This window comes from Typopeltis vanoorti, chromosome 2 (assembly GCF_054136105.1).
Source record: "Typopeltis vanoorti isolate ZY-2024b chromosome 2, IOZ_Tvanoo_1.0, whole genome shotgun sequence".
Taxonomy (NCBI): Eukaryota; Metazoa; Arthropoda; class Arachnida; order Uropygi; family Thelyphonidae; genus Typopeltis; species Typopeltis vanoorti.
Window position 1 is genome coordinate 55,338,977 of NC_143550.1, and position 23,367 is coordinate 55,362,343.

At 36.3% G+C, this 23,367-nt stretch overlaps 1 protein-coding gene across 2 annotated transcripts in view; it reads right to left on the bottom strand.

The window, feature by feature from the left end:
- LOC150109025 (forkhead box protein K1-like) overlaps nt 1-23,367 on the bottom strand; it is a 176,252-nt gene that overhangs the window by 56,800 nt on the left and 96,085 nt on the right. Inside the window, exons 1-2 of one of the 2 annotated variants that reach the window (XM_090411434.1) lie at nt 7,911-8,033; nt 4,220-4,556 (exon numbers count right to left, since the gene is read on the bottom strand). In XM_090411434.1, coding sequence (XP_090267560.1) covers nt 4,220-4,556; nt 7,911-8,032 — 459 coding nt within the window. In that variant the 5' untranslated portion in view covers nt 8,033. Of the gene's footprint in view, nt 1-4,219; nt 4,557-7,910; nt 8,034-23,367 lie in introns of those variants that run through there. The other variant, XM_090411426.1, reaches the window with a different exon arrangement.

The following is a 23,367-nucleotide window of genomic DNA, read 5'->3' on the forward strand; positions in this document are numbered from 1 at the left end:
CGATCACGTGATGCGCGTTCTCACCAAACAGACGATCACGCGTTATCGCATGGATGTCGCTAACTAAATAAAAAAATTAAAAAAATTTGGCCACCACACGAAATTCCAATTTTCAGCTTGGCAATGAAAGTGTTAAATTCCCTCCATAGTCGTTTCTTTTTTTGCAGCTCAAGCTTAATGGTGTTATTCATTAATAAGCATGTATAACCAACGTCTAAGCCTTTCTATGAGAATTATTATCATCCACGGAGATTCCATCACACGCAAGGTCAGCCATTACAGTAAAATGAAGCTGAAGCTATCAAGACAATTGAACAGTCTGACCTTCCTAAAACGCTGCCGGGATAATCAGATAATCCCAAATTGTGTGTCAAATTCAAGCACTGTTTCTTGTCACAAAAGGCTCTCCGAATTTATAACTGCACCAACCAGGCTTTGCTACGAGAATAAATCGCCACTACATGCTGTCTCCTAGCAACGCTAACTTACCTATACGGGTGCTTGAAGAAGAGCCCTCTAGCACGTTAAACCACGAGCTTTGGTCAATCTTATACGACATATCGTGCACTGCTGCTGATAAAGAATTTAAAAAAGTGCGAGGTCGACATATCAAAAAGTTTGAGAAATTAAAAAAGAACTCGACCTCTGCACCAAAACTTCCTACTGACACTGTGGTCAACCTTTCTTCAGTTAATTTGAAGCCTGAAGCAGTCAACGGTCTCTCACGTGGCCACAACTTTGCTACTGCTCCCAGAAAATTACCAGCTGAGGATATAATGATCCAAATTAAATGCAGAATCAGCCACCTTCCAAACCACGTGGCCAACGGATGTAGCTTGTGTTCTCACCAAAGCTAGACCACCAAAAACCAACATAACCAATAAGGAATATAAATTGCTGCAGGAATTAAAGAAAAACAAAGAAATAATAATCACCAAAGCGGATAAAGGTAACGCCACAGTAGTACTTAACCAAACAGACTACACAGGTAAGCTTAAATCTATATTATTAGATCAGACTACTTACCTCCCTATTCAGTACAATCTCACCAACTCACAAATTAGAAAACTCCACAGGCTCCTTAAGAAGGTCACTTCTTGGCCTGTAGAAATCACTAACAAATTAAAACTGTTTAACTCCCCCCCTCCGTATATATGGACTCCCAAAAATACATAAAGAAAATGTGCCATTACGTCCCATAGTGGATGGCATTGATTCCCCAATGTACAAATTAGCTAAACATTTGGCGAAAGCGCTCTCACACTATACTGGCAACACACCATCACATATAAAAAACTCAGCCCATTTCGAAGCCAGCATGGAAAACCTTACACTCCAACATACTGATATAATGGTCAGTTTTGACGTCTCCTCTTTATTCACAAATGTCCCACTCAAAGAAACCTTAGATCTAATCCAAGTTAAATTTCCTCCCGATAATCTCAGCCCTATTTCAGTTCACTATGAACTCAGGCTATTTCGTTTGGCAAGGAAAATTCTATAAACAAATAGAGGGGACAGCCATGGGTTCACCACTCTCCCCACCCTTGGCCAACTTTTTTTATAGAGACTTTTGAAGAGAACGCCTTGAACTCTGTCCCACAGAAACCAACCATATAGCTTTGCTAAGTTGATGATGTGTTCGCTATTTATTCACAAATGTCCCACTCAAAGAAACCTTAGATCTAATCCAAGTTAAATTTCCTCCCGATAATCTCAGCCCTATTTCAGTTCACTATGAACTCAGGCTATTTCGTTTGGCAAGGAAAATTCTATAAACAAATAGAGGGGACAGCCATGGGTTCACCACTCTCCCCACCCTTGGCCAACTTTTTTTATAGAGACTTTTGAAGAGAACGCCTTGAACTCTGTCCCACAGAAACCAACCATATAGCTTTGCTAAGTTGATGATGTGTTCGCTATTTGGCCACATAGCTCTGATACACTCCTCTCCTTCCTAACACACTTAAACAACCAACACCCAAGAATCAAGTTCACCCTGGAAAAGGAGAAAAACAACAGCCTCCCTTTCTTAGACACACTAGCCACCCAAACTGATGGAACCTTGGTTTTCTCAGTTTATAAAAAACCCACCCATACAGGCAGATACATTCACCAACAATCCCCCCCCCCTCCTCACAACAATATGAAGTTATTAAGACACTACGCAACAGGGCTAAACTTATCTGTTCAAATGACAATGCCCTAACCACTGAACTAAACCACATCCTCAACACTTTCTCAGCCAATGGCTACCCCCCCCCCAAAAAAAATCCAAAAAATATTGACACCAGTTAACCACAACCCCCCCCCTCCCCCTTCACAACAAGGATTATTCTAAATCCATCACCATTCCCTACATCCGAGACAACTTGGAAAAAATTACCAAAATCCTAAAAAAACATAACTTGACCTCTTGTTACAGACCATATAAAAAATTGGCATCCCCTATCCGCTCCACTAAAGACCAACCACCTCCCTTACTTAGACCTATCCGGTGTATACCAGTTCCCTTGCAGCTGTAAGCTGTCCTATTTTGGCCAAACAGGCAGGACAGCGAATATCAGAATTTCAGAACACAAGGACTACATCCATTTTCACCAGTACAGCCACTCTGATCTTGCAGACCATGCTCTGGATACTCGCCACAGAATACGGTGAAAGAAAGCCACGGTTATACACCGTAGTAAATTCAAATTTGAAGGACTATTCATGGAATCAGCCTCAGCCCTAAGAAGCATGCCAAACCTCAACAAATTTGATTGCATGAGACTGCCCCAAATTTGAGAGACTTACATCAGAAGACCTTCAGCCCAACGGCCAAGAATACTTATATAGCCCGCTAGGGGGGGGGGGTGCACTATCAGGACTTTTAGGAGAAACAGCAGCTTCCTGCTTCGTCCTCAGTTACTGTCTTTATTTTAAGTTCCTGTGAAAATGGCAACGTGACGTTGCCGAAATATTGGAATATAGATTAAAGTTTAATTTTAATTTATATCATTTGTACGTTGTAAATTCCTTAAGTAATTTAATAAGCATGTATAACCAATGTCTAAGTCTTTCTACGAGTATTACAGCTACTCCTTCCTTTCCTCAATCATTATTGCTTGAATATAACAACTTATACTTGTAATTATGAAGAATCATATCTGTTTTTGTCTTCTTTGTTTTGGTAATACCAATTATATCAACCTAGTGTTTCTGTAATTTTTCTGCCAGTTCCTCTGTAGATACTTCTTACATTGATAAAAAATAAATTTCGAAAACAATAAAATTTAAGTACAAGGCATTTAGGTAGGAGATGAATTTCACTGCCAGGTGTGAGACCACCACTTATTTGTAGGCCTGACGTGGCTTGAAAAAATTCCATGTTTTAGGTCTCTAGAACAAGGTCTAGATTATGTAAAAAATAAATAAATATAGAAGAAAAACATCCTTAGCCCACCCACAGTATTAATGTACTATAGGTTGACAACCTTTTGTGGGTGGAAGCAACCATTTAAAAAAAAAAAAAAAACTAATTGAAAACTGAAAATTTTTGATTATTCAGATTAATAACTTTATTGAAATTACTAACCAAGTTATTATGAAAAGAAACAACCACTTCTTTTTTTAACTTCCTAAAAGTCTCTCAGTATCCTATAATTCATTAGGAATAATAATTTTTAAAAAAGCAGGAAAAATAGGAAGCATGAAGACCTTGTTAAATTTAGTTTCCACTGGCACATTCTTCAGAAGTAAATATATGAAAGCAAGGTATTAAATTTTAAGAGATGGGAAACTAATTAAAATCAAAAATGCTACATAAAATAGCCTAATGAGAATTAATAACAAATCCCATTATAAAGTCCTAGCCAAAACACATAGCATGTACAAACACATGGCATTGCTGGGATGATTGGCTGAGTGGTTAGCATATCCGCTCTCCAGCCAAAAGGTTGCAGGTTGGAATCCCACCATGGGCATGGGTGTTTATGATTGTCTGTGGAAATACTAGTGGTGGTGATGGGTGGTAGATGGCATTGGTGTAGTTGTGGTTAGTTGTAATTGGTGGATTTGAGTGGTGGAGACAGAGAGCTGTAGAGTAGGTGCCCTCCCTAGAAGAGTCTTTTGACTTCCTGGAGGTGTCATGTAATAATAATAATATAGAAATAAACTATTTCTCTAAATCATAACAAGTGATAATCAAACTCAAATATGCTGCTTATATCAAAATTACCTGCCATCCCCTATCTGCTGTCCTATAAAATGGATAATTTTTGGTAATATATGAGTAAATTTCATTCAATGTGAGTTGTTTGTCAGGAGCTGAAGATATGGCTTGAACAATCAATTGTGCATATGAAAATGGAGGTTTCTGATCGTCTCTGGAGCTAGAGAGTTCACTGTTTGTTGTGGGTGGTTCAGTTGTTGGTGCTGTCAATTTTTGTTCAGGCTTTTCTTCAACAGAAACAGTAGAAGCTACATATGCTGCAGCTGCTGCCATCTGTAGTTCACTGGCAATATTTCGACGGTGGGAACCTGCTCTAGGACTGGCAGGACACGAGTTGGCAGCACTAAAAAAAAAAAAAAAAACTAATTAAAATAGTTTTACAAATCATTCAGGGAAGAATGAAATGGAACTAATTTCAGCCATTATCTATATGTCTAATTTCCCCTTCCAAATTCTAAAAGAAAATGATTCCTAAAAATTTAAATTAAAAAGCAAAACAATAAACCTGTTTTATGAAAAAGGGGTTTGCTTTTGATAAAACCACGAACAACTTTAATAGTATTCCAATTTACTGAACTACATATCAGTTTCTAATAGTTAACAAATAGACTGCTTGTTTGGCAGCAACCTATAGTTACTGAATCATATACTAATGAATGCAAATATATAATATTTTGCATTCAGCATAAATAAGGAAATACAGTGATACCCAGTAGTTACGTGGTAGGTGAGACCAACGAAAAGCACGTAAGTCGAATTCGCGTAACTCGGGGTATAATTTTGCATGTAATTTATATATACAAACATACAATTGGGACCAAAAGTTTACAAAAACACCTATATTTTTTTAAGAAATATACAGTAATCATAATTGTAGTTTTTCGTACATAAAAAAAAGAAAGTTATTTCGATGTCGATGGTTTCATAAAATCTAATAGATTCGTCTGACGGCATAATTCTTTTTCTTGTCACGCAAAATTTCTTCATAGCAAGCCAGTGATTTTTTTATTCCTTGCCTTGTGGCTACAATTCGTTCCTTGTTAGAATCTATGTCCTCCAAAATCTGTAAACCTTTCTTAATTAAGCTGAGACTTGTTAATTTTGCAATTGTCATGTGCTTTTCTGGTAAAACTGGATCTGAGGTTTCGGTCTCTTCAGTAGCGCTTTGCTTAACGCATCTCTATGAGCTCGTCGATGGTAAGCTCCTTGTTATGCGAGTCTAACAGCTCACTGACATCTTCACTGTCGACTTCTAAATCTAATTGCCTGGCAAGGTTGACAATTTCTTCTGTTGCCTCAGCAACTTGATCAGTTTCTGGCAACATTTCCGTTTCGCATTTAAAAAAGGATGGACAAAGTTTTTTCCAGACACCACTCAAAGTTTTTTGGGAAATTTCACCCTAAGAATCTCCGATAATCCTTACAGCATCTAAAACATTAAACTGTTTCCAAAACTCTTTAACAGAGAGTTGCTCATTTTGCCTCACAGCTTCATTCAGATTTGCAAATGAACGCCGTGTGTAGCACGCTTTGAATGTTTTGATAACTCCTTGGTCCATCGGTTGAAGTAAGCTCGTATTTGGAGGCAAGAAAACAACTTTTACACGTGGATCAAAATCAATTAAAGTTGCAGGAGGGTGACCACGTGCATTATCAATAATGAGCATAACTTTCAACGGAATTTTTTTAAACTGGCAATAACTTTCAACTTCAGGTATGAAATGGTGACTAAACCAGTCTTCAAAAATAGAAGCTGTCACCCAAGCTTTAGAATTTGACTTCCAAATCACTGCAAGCCAGCTTTAGATTTTTTTTTCAGAGTTCTTGGATTTTCGGAGCAATAAATTAAGAGAGGTTTTAACTTGCAATCACTAGCTGCATTTCCACCAAGCATTACTGTCAACCGGTCTTTGGAAGCCTTAAAGCCAGGAAACGTTTTTTCTTCACGTGCGATGAAAGTTCTCTTAGGCATCTTTTTTCCAGAACAAGCCAGTCTTGTCTACATTAAATATGGTTTGACTGCTATAGCTATCTTCCTCGATGATAGCCTTAAGTGTCTCAGGAAATATAATAATAATATAATCCTTAATAATGTTGAGTTTTGTTTCCAAAGTCAATGTTTTTCTTTTCTTGCTAGCTGTAGAAGAATCGGGCTTGCTTCTTTTGGATGACATTATTATTTTTTATGTGATTTTGTAGACTATAAAAATTGTGTATGAATGAAGACCGCGCAAAACACATCAGTACTTGTTCACAGCATGTGCGACACTGGCGAATGCGGCCAGCGCAGAAAGATACGACTAGTGGTGAGGCGTGACAGGAATACGTACATATAAGAAACCGCGTAACTCCGGATTCGCGTAAGTCGGGGTAGTGCACATCAGGGTATTACTGTACTTGTTATCCATATACTATGCATTAAGAATTTTGGCTCTCTTGTAGAAGTTAATAATTGAACTTTCCAAACACAACAGAGTTATAATTTACTGACCTGAATGGAACCAGTAATCTTTTAGATAAAAAAAAAAAAAAAATATTGATTAATATAGAAAATGGAATCAAAATACAAAGATGCAGATATGTATATAATCCAGTACTGTATTACAAAGTACATTAAAAGGAGTCTACATATCAACTTTTGTGTTTTTATTTTCAACTCATCAAAAACATTTAAAAGGTTTAAATGTTAAAATTACAACACGTAATTTTAATTTCTAAGAAGTACTTTCACGTAACTCTGGTTATCTGATATTTGATGGAAGTTTTTTCACTTGGCTATGCTACCAATTATATATTTGATTTAATCCTTTATCCAAGTGTAAGCAAACAAAGTTTGTACCTGAAGTATTTTCAGGACTGGGCAACTTGTGGTAAAGGTGAGATAAGTTCTGATCTCTTGCCTTAGTATCCCATAATGCAAAGCACATCTGCCTACAGACATGTATACTGCTATGCATTAAGGGAAGGGTCACTACCCAGACCGGTTTCGACCTTTATTGAGGTCTAGTCAGTGGGAGCCAGACCCATAGGTGGGGATACTAAGGTAAAGGATTAAACCAAATATAAAATTGGTAGCATAGCAAAGTGAAAAAATAGACTGCCATCAACTATCTCTAATCCAGAGAATTTTAGTAATAAGGTGTTGACACCTTTTGGCAATTGGTATATGGTGATATGACTTCTGCATTACTTCCACCTTAGTATCACCACCTCTGGGTCTGGCTCCCACTGACGAGACCTCAATATCGAACAACGAGATAGACCACAGGCTAAACTTACCTCACACTAATTGTGTAAAGTTGTTTAAAACAGAGAAAAAGTTCTTGAAGTGCTACACTAGTTTAATACTAGTTATCCGTAAATATGGCAATCTTATTCCCGAAATGGAAAAATTTTTAATGGTATACATTAATGATCAAAACTGGTTGCCGTGTTCCAAAACTGGTTCCCTTAACCAATCTATTCAAAATAACTTTTTTCATATGCAAAAATTATTCTACATTTTTCATTTGCACAAATGATGTAAATAAATGCTTTATTTACAAGATCATGCACATATGACTTTAAAATGTTACTCAACTATTATTACATACATCTAGAAGTGAAAAAAAAAAGTTGTGATTCGCTATATGATGAAATTCACTACACAAAGTTGGTCTGGAGCATAATATGTCATATGACTGAGGTATGTCTGTACCTTGAAATGTTCATTACACAGTGACCAGCACCGCAACATCTGGTCAGCTCAACTTCCCAAGACCTGGTATAAGAGAAAACCTGCTTTTTAAAGACTGCGCACATCTGCTGGACAGTAGCCATCATTAGCAGTTGTCACACATTCCTATTCGAAATATATATATATAACCTTATGAAGTAAAACTCAATGTATTCTGAGGATTTGCTGAGTAAACAAATTAAGCACAGTGTCATAATAACAATTATTGATATAAAGTAGAGAGAGAGAAAGAAGAAAAGATAAAGAAAATCTTATTACTCATGAATAGAACTAATTTCAGTCTATACAAAGACAGAAAAAGTTGGGTGAACACTGACATTGTGATTCATGCTATGTGTGATGTGTGTGTAAGTACGAATTTACTTTTGCAATGTAACACATGAACTTCAATTTGATTAACATAAATAATACTAGATTTTAAACACCAAATGTTTATGAAAGTTGATGATGATAGTGATAATTTTACTATTATTTTTAATACTGTTTCATTTAAGATTAAAAATTCTTTTTTTTTAATAACTTCTAACAACTAATGGTTTAAAATCCACAGAATATTATATATATTTCTTATTCTGAAAAAAATATTTTTTCATGACTAAAATTTTTAAATATTCAAATTTCAGTAAGTAAACATTGCTCTGTATGATGTTCCATTTACTCCATATAACTATAGTATTTTGTAAAGCTTTGCTCTTGACACCTCTTCATATACCTTTTCAAGATTTTATAGTCTCATGATTTCTTAACTATTTGTTGCAAAGTGAAAATCTAATCATGACAATCATAATTTGGACTGAACCTAGCTTGTTTTTTCCCAATTTTTCATGCAAATCAGCAACTAAGAAATGCTTACTCACCCAGCAAAGATCATAAGAAAGAGACATAGCCTATATTATATATATTATGATGCATGGTGGCATGTTATCTCTAGACCACAAGGCAGTAAGAAATTCTTCACTGTAGATAAGCATATCAAGAAGAAAGGATGCAAATGGAATACATCTTCCATGCTAAGAAACTGCTCATTGTGGGGGGGGGGGGGTCAGAAAGAAGGGAGGCTGTTCAAGATGGACTGACTGTTTCTCCTCTTTGTTCTTCCCAAGATTTGAGAAAGTTTAATTCTTAGGCCTCCCACCTAATAGCTAAGGCTAGTCAACAATACCCAGGGGTGTCCCTCATAGGACTTTAGGCTTCAAAGTCTAACTTCTTATACTTATTGTTCTGTTTTTTTATGTGTGTTATTATGATTTTAATATTGTATCCTGGTGATGTCTCTATGAAAGAGAGAGAAAATAAAACTATTAAACTTGTGTTTAATTATTTATCTGTGCTACAATCATTCAACTAAACCTAATTATGGATCTGTTAGAAGCCCAGGATATATTTCTCAGCCAACAGACTAAGTCATCGGCCTGGGAGGAAACATTAAGGAGTGGCATCTACACCTTAGTGCCTGCTTCAATGTAAACTTCGACCATTGTAGTACTAGGAATTACATGGTAAATGAATTTCATCACCAGGTATAATACCAACAACAACTTCATATTGCATATGGGATACTTGAAGTGGGCAAAAATACATCTATACTACAGAACAAAGACCCAATTTACTTTTTTTCCTACATTTCTTACAACATGCACAACTGGTGTTTATAGAATTGTCATGCATCTTGAAAAGATGATATTATTTTTTTTCAAGGGTAGGTACAACTTTAAAAGTTATTCTGCATACTGGCCACAAGATAGAATACTGAACTGAACATAATGATAATACTTTTTAGCTAGCAAATAAATCTTGCTGCCAATATTTGCCAGAGCCTAGTAAATCCAACCCTAAGCATTTCATTCCATGTTCCTCCTAGTTTTGACTCTCACCGTAAACAACAACTATGAAAAGTCAAGCAAAGAGAACTGAATTATATGTGGATGAAGGCAAATTTCACAAAGACTTCCATATTTTCTTCACCAACATTATTTATTGTTTGTGAAGTGAATGGCTTAGTTCCAACTTAGACACTGTTCATTTTCATCTGAAGTCTGCAAAACACACTTACTCTTAAGAAAACTCAAATTCAGCTTTAAGCACTACCCATCCCAGTTTTCCCTATTAAATACTCTGATTTTTTTTGTCTCAAAGGTGGCATTTATGCCTATGTTTGCTTTGATATAGCATGTTAGAGTTTCCAACTTAGAAAATCCTCTCTTTCATCATATTCAGCTAAGTCTCTCTCTCTCTCTCTCTCTACCCCATTTTATCAAATTCATCTACTGTCTCTATTGCTCTCACAATACAACCAACTATTCTGAAATTTTTGATACCCCTTCTTTAAATGGTGATTTTTCCACAGTCTGATGATTTTCCTAATAGTGAGTTTGCTTTCCTTGAAATTTTAATGTTCACAACTTTCAAATGGCTTTTCTTGTCTAAATGCACATGCTCTTATACAAGAGCATATGCACATGCTCCCAATGATCTTGCAAAAATTGTTCACATGGATATCTGATTTGGATCTCATCCTCAGTAACCCTATGTACTGCAGATATTTTTGTCCTTTATGAAATTCAAGCCACAATCTAGAATTATATAATGTTGCTTCATCAAAGTACTCACACAGCCACTCTCATCCATATGTTGTCTAGCATGATAAGAATGCAAAGTGGGATTATCTTTGCAATTTCTTTGCCTCATTTCCTTGCTTGAATTACTGTTCAAGTAAGGAAATGTTCAGTTCAAATGTTCCACTGAAACATTTGAACTGAACATACCAATGAAGCAATTCTTATTGGCATGAAAACATTCATTACCCATAATGACTATCCCTTATCTAATTAAGCCTTGATTCTTCAAGTGTGTGCGCTATGGCTGTACAAGAGAAGAAATGAGCATACTGCAAATTGGCTTATATCAAAATCTCCATCTGAGTTTTATGTTTATATACCAAAGTCCAAGAATAGCTGCAAACAATCAACACATCCTAAAATAATTCTGGAAGAGCTAAAAATAGGAAATCTGCATAGCGTTCAATCAGCAGTCATGCTTTCTAATTTCTTGCCAAAGCCATATGCCATACTCCTGCTTCCACTAATTTGCAACTGGATTGTTTTATTATATCAATATTATGCAGAGAAAAAATGTCAATCTCCTGACTTCTACTTTACCTTGTATTCTTGTACAGATGATTGTGGTAAATGTTTTTCTTACCATCTCCTTTCAGACATTAAAAGGTAAATCTTGTTCAAACCATAGGTAACAAAAAGTCTCCTGATAACATTTCTCCAATTGTTCTGTTGTTTCTCTGTTGAAAGTAATAGAGAAAAACATTAACACTCGACTTCTATGTTAAATGAATGCCTTTCAACTAATATACAATTGCGAGTAGAATTTCTGCTACTGCTGATCAATAAGGGATCTTCTTGATTATGCCATCCACCATCTTTGTAAAAATATAAAGGCACAGAAAACTTCAAGAGTTCTAAAGTGGTTAGGGGCACGCCAAGAGTATTTGCTATCCGGGTGCAAACGTTTATCAGCTGCCGCTAATAATGCATTGTATAATCCTAATTAGATATTAGCTACATAAAATGGCACCCTATCAATGTTGCTGCCTTGGGTGCGGTGCACCCCCTTGCACCCTCAGGTGGTTGTTCTTGATATTTCTAAGGCATCTGATTGGGTATGGCACAAAGATCATTGGTGATTTTCTGACCTCTGCAACTGGGTTTCCAGCATTTTTTGTCTGAACATACAATGTATGGAAGTGAATGAATCTTTATCCTTAAACTTGCCAACTGATGCTGGATTTTGCAAATCTGTTCTTTCACTTACTCTTTTTCTTCTGTCCACAATCTTCTTCATTTAGCAGAAAATCCATTGCAAAGCTGCTGATGATAATGCCCTACATTATATTCCTCTTTCTCATTGACAAACCTTGCAATGCACAATGAAATTCATCTTCACCTAAAGACACTTGCAAATATCCACGCATACAGTAGGATTTGAACTAGTAGCATAGTGGCCGGGTAGTGCATATGCAATCCACTTAGCCAGTTACTATCATTTCCCGATAGTACCTTAATAGATAGAGACCCTTAAATTTACATTGTTACTAGCTACCTATAAACAATCTGACTCCAAATTAATCTGTTATTTGTCAGGACATCAATACTGTCAATTATTATTATATTTCATTCTTCTAAGGCTGCACGAATCTACATACACCTTGGTCTTCCTCTGCATCTTTTTAACTTCTATCCAAACAAACAAACACTTGTTTTATTAACCTCTCCTCTCCCATTCTGTTTAAGTGATCATCATTGCCAAAATCATATTTTTAATATGATTCTGGCATTGCTGCCATCTGCTCACTGAAAAATTGTGCTTAGGACTCTCATATCTGCGGTCTCCAGCTTTTAATCATTTTATTTTAATCCTTTTTAGATAAAATAGATATGCATACTAACCTAACACTGTCTTGTATACAGCTGCCAGTTACGTGTTTTTGTTAATTTCTCTCTTAAATGATATAAATTTATTCAACTGGCTCCCCCACTGTACCAGTTTTGCTTATTACATTATTTATTTCTATATTTAATTTAACATCTTCACAAAAAATTTCTATCTACACAGGTGAAAGGCTTCACTTATTGTACAGGTTTCCAGTTAGAATGCAGTTATGCTATTCATAGTGATTTATTATGTTAAACTTTATAGAAGATGTTCAGTTTAATTATAAGAATCCTGAAGACTTGCAGTTGATTTATTTAAGAGTATAATATTATTTATATAAAGTTACGAGTTGAATTTAATATCTTTAATTCTGATATCAGGCTCAATGCCACTTTTCTTGTAATGTAATCGATATTAGATGACAAATAACAATGAAAATAAATAGCATCCTTTGCAATATGCCTGAATTCACATCAAATTATTCGTTCTGTATAATGTTCCATTTACACCATATAAATGCAGGCTGTAAATGGAACGTTATACAGAGTATATACAGGGTGATCAAAATAAAAGCATCCCTGTTGAAGGCCTTGTGGAGTGCCATCCAGCAATCGAAATGCTGTGAAACTTGCAGGAATACAATGCGCATCATGTGGACGCGATCTCTTGGGGGGGGATCCAAAATTCACTGCCTGGTGGCATTATAAAACAACTTGGCAGGTACCAGGAGGGTTTAAAAAGATGAACAGGATTTTTCCCTTCATTCTGGTTTTAATAGCATCCATAGTGATTGTGCTAACCTCCCCCAACATGCTTTGCTCATGAAGCTGAACTACCTCAACAATAGTAATCCTGTTGCTTCACTGCAAATTTCATCACATGAACAAATGTTGATGAGGTCTACTATCTCCATGTACTCTGCGATGAATGACTAGAAGTGCATAGAAAAACTGGTTAGAAAAAAATGATTAGAAGAACTGATTGTTTTGAAGAAACGGGATTATTAGCAGTTACACCTGGCAGAGGTCACAAACAGTACCATCGACGGGGTGCAGCTTAATAGGGGCACTCGTTCAGCCATACTGCAGTATGCACCGTCACTACAACAGGAATTGTTAGCGTAGCAAGTGCGGAAAAAAGTTTTTCCAAGCTTAAACTGATTAAAAATTATTTGCAAACCCAATCTTTCTTGGGTCAGCAATGACCCAAGAAAGATTGATTGGTCTAGCAACTATATCGATAGAGGCGGACATAGCTTATAATTTAAATTTAGAAGAACTTATAAACAGTTTTATTGTGCGATATCCCCGTAGAGCAAACGGTTAATTAATATTATTATGTAACCGTTTCACATCAAATTATTTGTTCTGTATAATGTTCCATTTACACCATATAATTGCAGGCTGTAAATGGAACGTTATACAGAGTATATACAGGGTAATCAAAATAAAAGCATCCCTGTTTAAGGCCTCGTGGAGCCATCCAGCAATCCACAAAAAAGATCTTATAATCCATCAGTGGCGATATTTAATTGTTTGCCTCAGGGCGTGATCTAATCTGGCGACGGCCCTGGTCACAAACAAATCAGTTCACAACAAGTGAATGAAGTTGCTATTGCCATTGTGGAGCAGGCCATCAAAGCAGAACTGCAGAATGGCACTCTACAAAGTCTTAAATAGGGATGCTTTTATTTTGATCACCCTATATATATTTGGTTCCTGCAGTGCAAATGCAGTATAAGACGCATGGATATGCCTTACAGAACTGTCTGGAAAATTCTCTGGAAAATTCTGCATTTCTAACAATTCAAAATAACCCAACACAGGAGTTACTCCTGCAGGACTTTGAAAGTTGACTAACATTTGCTTTAACATTCCTTGCTTGAGTGGAGTTGGATGCTGTGTGGCCATGGATGATTTTGTGGGGAGATGAGGCTCAGTTTCACCTGAACGGAACTGTGAACATCCATAACTGCCGGGTATGCGCTATGGAAAACCTGCATGCAATCTAACAAATTCCTTTGCATTCACTCAAAATTACTGTCTAGTGCAGGTTTACAGCTTCGTTTATCATTGAACCACTGTTCTTTGAGAACATTTGCCAGTCGGATCATGTGACTTGCTCAGTTACTGTCAAGAGGTATTGTAATATGATAAACAATTTTGTTATACTACAGCTGGATTCAGTCATTTTCATGCAGGATGGGAACTCTTCACACAATGGTTGATTTGTACAAGAGAGTTCTTCAAGAGCATTTCATGGAAGCCAGAGTAGTAAATGCATGGCTGATTACTTGTTCATCTGATCTGATCTGATCCTGTGACTTCTGGCTCTGGGGATTTCTCAAAGACAGGGTTTATCGGGATAACTTGCCAGCACTGAAAGACAACATAACACAGCATGTGTGCAACATCAGTCCCGACCAGCTGCATTCTGCCAATGAACACGATGTGCAAAAGATGCAGTTTGTGGCATACCGAGACGAGCAGCACACTGAACAGAACAGTCTATGAATCCAAAACAGAAGCGAATAAAAATGTGTTATTTATGCTTGTGTCGTTTTTCTTCTTCTTCTTACTCTCACATAAAAATTTAAAAATTACTACATCTGGTAAATCATACACCTCCACCTGGTGGCGAATTTTGGAACCCCCCCCCCCTCAGATATCACTTCCACATGACTCATAATTTGCAGCATTTGAATCACTGGGTGGCATTTCACAAGTCCTTAAACAGGAATACTTTAATTTTGATCACCCTGTACATTATGTGAAATTATATATTATAAAAAATATTATTAGATACATATATAATATACATTTTTAACCATATTACTTATGGTTTATGAATTTTGGTATGCTTGGGGTTTCTTTTTTTTTTTTGTCAAAAAAAATTAACAAAATAAATCTAAAAATAATTAGACCCAACATCAAATTGACCAAGTTCAAAAAACTTACAAGCAGAAGTGAAGGAAAAACTAAAAAACTCATTGAACACTGTTTTTTAATGAGTATTTTCTTTTTCAAAAACATTTGTTTTTAAAATTTAATTTAGTATGCTTCTGCTGCTATGTTAGAAAGTTACATTCATCATAAGTGATCTCTAAGTGGGTGCATAATAAAATATTAAGCTATAAAGCCGAGAAGCTTACATTTGTCTCACATAAATATTGTAATAGACAATATTACAGATTCAACTATATTTTATAGCAAAATGTAGAAACAAATCAAAGTAATAGAATAATTTTCTTACTTTTGAAAATTTACTAGAAAGCTTAGGAGAAGGTTATGTTTGTACAAACTCTCATAAATTTTCAAAACGCTTAAGTTTCTTTCTACATTTGGCTATAAAATATGGACAGCTCCATAATATCCTCCATTACAATATCTCACTTATTTCAAGTTGAAGCAACTCTGTCCTATAGTTAAAAATTTGACAGTTGTTATATTTAGGAAAGGCAAAATTTTATTCATCCTTTTATTTTTATATCAAAGATCCTAAAAATCTTCAATTTGGCAATGTAAAATGAGCAGAAATAGGAGATGTTAAAGATATGTGTTTATTTCTTAGTCGAATATACATATATTACATATACATATACACATATAGGGGGTGCTTAGGGGTCAAAGCTGTATAACTGAGAGGAGACCTCCACATAGCCTTTAAAGGAATGGGGAGAACCGACCAGGGCTTCTGACCTAATGTCCAATCCTCACCTTCTCGTGGTACACCCTGTTGGGTATCTACCTGGATACTGAACGAATGAGGATGGGCTGACAATTTGGGATTTAGCCGAACAAATTGTATTCTTATTAGTTAAACCAAAATACAAAATGATGGTACAACATGACAAAATTTCATGCCGGCTGGGGCGTCACCAGGTTAAACAACATCCCCGTTGTTTTCGCCAGGCAACCACGGCAAACAGCAGAAAGTCAGCTACTGGAACAAATCTGAAAGCACACCCCAACTCAACATCACCATAGTTAAAGATCGGTACTATCAACATAAGAAGCCTGAATGGCAAAGAAATGGAGCTAGCGGAGGAAATAGATAAGTACCAGATTGACATAATACAGGGTGTTCGGGATAAATTTGACAGTTTCGTAAGGAAAAAGAAAATCTTCTTTGTATCTATTAAATTTAATGAATTGACAAAAAAACATTACAGGCAGAGTTAATTACAATACTATCAACAAGATTTACTCAAAATAACCACCATTAGCATCGATCACAGCTTCAATCCTGCTTCGGAACCTCGAACAAGCTGATGCTACAGTCTCCCTGGGAAGGGCCGCAAAAACTGTTTTAATTTTATCCATTAACTGGGCTTTTGTATTACTGGAAGTGCGATTGGTGTCTTTTTCAACTGCGCCCCATACAAAATAATCCATGGGGTTAAGGTCTGGGGAGTTTGGAGGCCAAACATTTGGACTGGTGAAGTCGTAGAAATTTTCAGACAACCATTTTTGACTTTTCCCAGAGGTGTGGCAAGGGGCCGAATCCTGCTGCCATACATACGGCCTACCATTGGCTACCCTTGTTATCCAGGGCTTGACTACAGTGTTTAGCAACTCCACGTAGCCATCTGAAGTCAACCTGAGGCCCTCTTGGAAAAAATGCGGAGGCATCACATTGCCTTCAGAGGATACACATCCGAAAACCATCACAGTTTGGGGAAATTTAGTCTGCATTACACGAGGAATGTCCTTTGTACTGTATGCAAGCCATCTGTTATTCTGCGTGTTGTGTTTTTGATCCTGGCAAAAGTTTTTCTCATCGGAAAAGAACCAGATTGTTTGTGGTTCCGCAGGATGTTTCACTTTGCTTAGAAGTTTCTTCGCGTTTATCAAACGTTTTTCACGGGCCTTTTCTGTAAGCAGCTGACCTTTGCGGCGCTTGTATGAGTAGTAGCGGAGGTCTTCATTGAGTGCAAGCTTCATAGTAGAGGCTGCAACATTCATTTCACGTGACAAAGCCCGAATTCCAATGCCAGGGATCTTCAACACCTGTTCCTGCAGATTTGCGAGGAATTCTGCTGTACGAACGCAATCAGATTGTCTGCTAGGGATCTTTCTTCTTGCTACATCCTCGTAGTCACCATTGCAAGTCTCTAGTTCATGCCTGATTGTTTTTACTGTATTCAGGGAGCATTGGGCAGCAGTCGAAATATCCTTATTTTGATGGCCGGCACGAATCATCATGATACAAGTTATTCTCTTCCATGATTCAGGTGGGTTCCAGCTATCCATCCTTTCTGACATCTTGTATATGAATGAAGAAGGGTCCAACCTTTTAAATGAAGAGAAGTGTGTGTTAATACATGTAACTTACGGAAAAATATAATTAATTATAAATATGTCAAATTTATCCCGAACACCCTGTAGGGGTGACTGAAACAAAAAAGACAAACACTGGTGAGATCTTTCTGAGCAATAAATATAAAATGTTATATTCAGGCAATGACAATCAAGGAAAAGGAGTAGCCATAGTATTCAACACAAAATACGAGGCTAATCTTCTTGAATGGCAAGCAATCTCAAGTAGAATAATGTGGGCAAATATGAGAATGGGGAACTGGACAATGAGACTTATTTGTGCCTATGGTCCCACAGAAGGTTCAACTAAGGTGGAAGCAGAGAAATTTTTTGAGGCTCTAGAGAAAGCTACTGACACAATGAAAAAGGAAAAGTTGGTCCTTGTTGGGGATCTAAATAGCAGAATAGGAAGTGATTGTCAGACATACAAAAATGTTTTTGGAAAATTTGGTGAAAAGAGCAAAGCTAATAATAATGGCAAATATCTGTTGGATTTCTGCTCAGGACATTGACTGGTTATTACTAACACCGTGTTCCAACATAAAAATGTGCACAAATTCACATGGAGAGAAGAGGCAAGGAATAAGAAAAGTCTCATTGACTACATTATTGTTGATAGTGATGTTTTCTCCCTGTGCAGGACAACAAAGTGTACAGAGGATTTGAAATTGGAAGTAATCACTATTTAGTCTTGAGTAGGATAAAATTGAATTTCATATTGAAAAGAATGACATGTAAGAAAGTTTTAAAGCGAATAAAAGTTGAGCAGCTCTCAGATGTGAACTGTAGACTAAAACACACAAAGATTATTGAAGAAAAAATTAAACAGTTTGAGAACAGGAACCAAACCTTGGAGATTCAGTATCAAGCCTTGAAGAAAACACTGATTGATTCAGCAAGAGAGACGTGGTAAAGTTGTCTGCAAGGATAGAAAAATTAGAACTCCATGGTGGACACAGGAAGTTAAAGAGGCAGTGAAGGAAAAGAAGAAAACATATGAAAAGTTCCTGGCAAATAAGTCAGCTTGTGCTCTTAGAGAATACAGAAGACAAATGTAAGAAAGCTAAACAGAGTGTAAAACTAGCTAAACAAAAGTCATGGGAAGATTTTGGCAAGAACATAGAAAATAAATATCAAGGTGGCAAAAAAATCTGGAGGTTGTTGAATAAGCTTAGGAACGGAGGAAAGAGTGCTGTAAAAAGAGTTAGAGATGATAAAGGTGATATGAAAACGGGAGAAAAAGATATCCTTGAAGTATGCAGTAATTACTTTGAAAATTTGCTAAATGAAACAAGCAGTGGTGACAGCACAGTGATAAAAAAAAACACTGACCAGGCATGCAGTCAGGAATACATATCCATACATAAAGTAGAAAAAGCCATCAAAGGTTTGAAATGTGGAAAGGCAGCAAGAGTAGATGATATTCGACCAGAAATGCTGAAGTATGGTGGTATAAAAGTCTTACAGTGGCTGCACTGCATAGTTCAGAATGCCTGGACAGAGGGACGAATTCCCGATGATTGGAGTAGAGCTCTCATAGTACCCATATATAAAAAAGGAAATAAACTGAATGTGAGAATTACAGAGGTATATTCCTACTGAGTGTTCCTGGTAAGATTTATGCAAGTATACTTGAGAAACGGTTGAGAAGAATTGTGGAAGAAAAGCTTGGTGAAGAACAAGCTGGATTCAGGTCAAATAGAGGCTGTCAGGATCAGCTCTTCACTTTACGACAAATAGTGGAGAAATCATGGGAATATAACAAAGATCTGTATTTAAGTTTTGTCGATTTGGAAAAGGCATATGACAAAGTGCCAAGAGAGAATCTATTCAATATGCTACAGTTATATGGTGTCAATGGGGCATTATATCAAGCAATACTTAGTCTTTATTTGAGTTGTAAGTCAGCAGTTAGAATTGAAGGAAGTACAGGAAGATAGTTTAATGTTAAATCTGGTGTGAGACAAGGATGTACATTATCCCCTCTGTTATTCATTATCTATATGGATCACATTATGAAGGAAAGTGGTATTAAACATGATATCAGAATTGGAGATGTTAATGTCAGCTCTTTGCTTTATGTGGACGATGTTATACTTCTAAATAAATCTGCTACAAGTTTGCAAGATTCCCTGACTAAATTCAATAACTGTTGTAATAGATATGGTATGAAGGTCAGCATTAAAAAGACAAAGACAGTGAAAATAGGTAGAATCATTGAAAATGTCAACTGTGTTGTGAATGGGGAACCTGTGGAACAAGTAAAACATTTCAGCTACTTAGGCACAATTTTTACTGAAGATGGTAAATTAAATATGGAAATAGACAACAGAATCAACAAAGCTGGTATGGTAGAAAGTCAATTGAATAAATTCACATGGAATAAGAGAGAAATTAGTCGGAACACTAAATTAGCTGTATACAATACAGTGTTCAAACCAGTTTTAACTTATGGATCTGAGAGCTGGGTCAGAAGTAAAACACTTGACCAAAGACCAGAGACAGTAGATATGAGAGTCCTCAGAAATATTAGAGGCATGAACAGATAGCATCAATGGCAATATCATATTAAAAATGAGGATATTAGGAAAGAACTTGACATTGTCAGCATCCAGGAATGCATTAGCAGAGCTAATCTCAGGTGGTATGGTCACTTAAACAGAATGGGTGAGGAAAGATTAGCAAAACAAGTGCTCTCTGCCAGGTTGGCAGGAAAACGACCCAGAGGAAGACCAAGTTATAGGTGGATTGATACGGTACAAAGTGCCTTAGACGATAGAAATATAAGATCTGATAATGTTGGAGTCTTGACAAGTAACAGACTGATTTGGAGGAAAATTGTAGATAGGAAGTTAGTAATGATGTAAATTTTTCATGTAGTACTATCATATCCTGTACACCCCTTGAGGGTACATGTCAGGAATATGATGATGATGACAAAAGCTACTTTACCCCAATACATTGATTTGCTTCCTTGGGAGATTGATAACTCCACATGAATGTAGTTTTGGACATATTTTTTTAACATTAATCTTCTTGCCTTCTTGAAGTGCCACCTAGACCTGCTATGTGTGGAAGATGATCTTTATTACCATATTGCTTATTAGAGGCACAAAATAGTTGATGTAGAGTGGGAGGAAGAGTCTTTTACTTAAAAGTCACTTTATTTGATATCTCAAAAATTTGTATTAATGTACATTATCCCCTCTGTTATTCAATGGATCACAATATGAAGAAAAATGGTATTAAACATGATATCAAAATTGGAGATGTCAATCTCAGCTCTTTGCTTTAAGCGGACGTACTTCTAAATAAATCCACTATAAGTTTGCAAGATTCCCTGACTAAATTCAATAGCTGTTGTAATAGATATGGTATGAAGGTCAGCAATAAAAAGACAAAGACAATGAAAATAGGCAGAATCATTGAAAATGTCAACTGCATTGTGAATGGAGAACCTGTGGAACAAGTAAAACATTTCAGTTACTTAGGCACGATTTTCAGTGAAGATGGTAAATTAAATATAGAAATAGACAACAGAATCAGCAAGGCTGGTATGGTGGGAAGTCAATTGAATAAATTCATATGGAATAAGAGAGAAATTAGTCAGAACACTAAATTAGCTGTATAAAAGACAGTGTTTAGATCAGTTTTAACTTATGGATCTGAGAGCTGGGTCAGAAGTAAAACACTTGACCAAAGACTAGTGACCGCAGATATGAGTCCTGAGAAAGATTAGAGGCATGAACAAATGGCATCAATGGCAATATCATATTAAAAATGAGGATATTAGGAAAGAACTTGACATTGTCAGCATCCAGGAATGCATTAGCAGAGCTAATTTCAGGTGGTATGGTCGCTTGGGCAGAATGAGAGAGGAGGGATTGGCAAAGCGGGGTGTTCTCTGCAAGGTTGGCAGGAGGAGGATCCGGAGGAAGACCAAGATGTGGTGGATTGATACAGTAAAGATGCCTTGGAGGACAGAAATGCGGGACCTGATAGTGTTGGTGTCATGACATTTAAAAACAGATTGATTTGGTGGAAAATTGTGGATAGGAGGTTGGTAATGATGTAAATTTTTCATGTAGTACTATCATATCTTGTGAACCCCCTGAGGGTGCATGGCAGGAATTTGATGATGATGTTTTGAACAAAAAAAAAAAAATACACATTTTTAATGAATTTTAATTGGTGTATTTTCTTTCTCAAAACATTTGTTTTTAAAATTTAATTCAGTATGCTTCTGCTGAAATTCGAACAAAATATTTGGTATTCTGTACTTTGGCCAAATCCTGCTTCAGTACATTCCTAAAATTTATAGAAGTGATTAAAAAACAGCTCTTTGGAATTTGTTTTACTTTAGTTTTTTTTTTTTTTCTTACTTCCATCAGAATCTTTGGGCTGATACTGAAGAGTAGGTAACAACACTAACAACACTCAAAGATAGCACTGAGATATTGGAAAAACTCGATTGTAGCTTAAATATTCCAAAGCACATTACATCGATTTTTTACTTAGGTCAACTCCCATGAGAATGTTGTAAAAATAACTTGTTTGTCTCTGTATATTTTGTACTAGATATTTTTGTAAATAACTCTTTAGAAATTAACTGTATATACTCCTTTAATAAGAATATTTTAGAGTGTTAAAAACAAAGGTAATGTTTTGCCACTGGAGCTGCATGTAATAGATCTACATGGCGGCATAAGAAAGGTTGTTTATGAAATTTTTGTGTGTATGTGAAAGGCTTACAAGCTCTGCACGTAAACACCTCCGAAGTCAGTCAGAAAGGTTCAAACAACTTTCCGATGGCCGGCAACTTACAATCAAAAGAAAGCGGGTTGAACTTGAAACTTAAGATGAAAGAATCATGCCGAATTCTTCAGGGGTTACAAACTTCGTGCGAGGTCTCAGAGAAGGATAATAAAAAGGGACAGAGCCAAGCATAGAGAGCTTCCCGGATCCAGAAGTTGCTAGAGAGAGAGTAGACTGCCCAGTTCCAGTCGCTACCAGAGATGAAGTTTCAAGTCGCCAGAAAGCTTCCAGTCGTCCAGGCATTTCGGCGATCCCAAATCAGAGGAGAAAAGGCGATGTAAATTACCTGAAGCAGCTTCGCTCAGAATATTTTCTTTTTCTTCGTGGGAGAACAACCTTTTGCCAGTCGTAGTCCACAGCCCACTATTTTCCCGTTGAGATATATTACTGAAGCCAGACATTCCTGAGGAAGCTCAAGATCTGAGAATGAAAGAAATGCCATAAGACTGTAGTGAAAGACTTTTGACTGAATGTGCAATGCTGAGTCTTTTGTAAGTTAAAACCTTTTATATATTCCCTCTCATAGTAGGTTGTAGATGGACTTTTAAGAGATTGTTCAATAGTAGTAAGAATTGTCATTAACAGAATCGATTGGCATATTGGAAGTGGATATAAATTTTGTAAAGATAACTTAACAGAGAGTTAGCTAACCTCTTTGCAGGTAAACTAGAAGTTTAATAAGTTGAATTTGTAAGCGGAGAGTAAATGAGATTGTGAATTAAAGAAGTTAATTAGTGTTAAAGTAAATAGGATATAATTTATGCTAAAGATTTTATAAATGGATAGAGAAAGCAATCTCCCTAATGTCTAAATTCATGTATATTTCATAGTAATGTAAA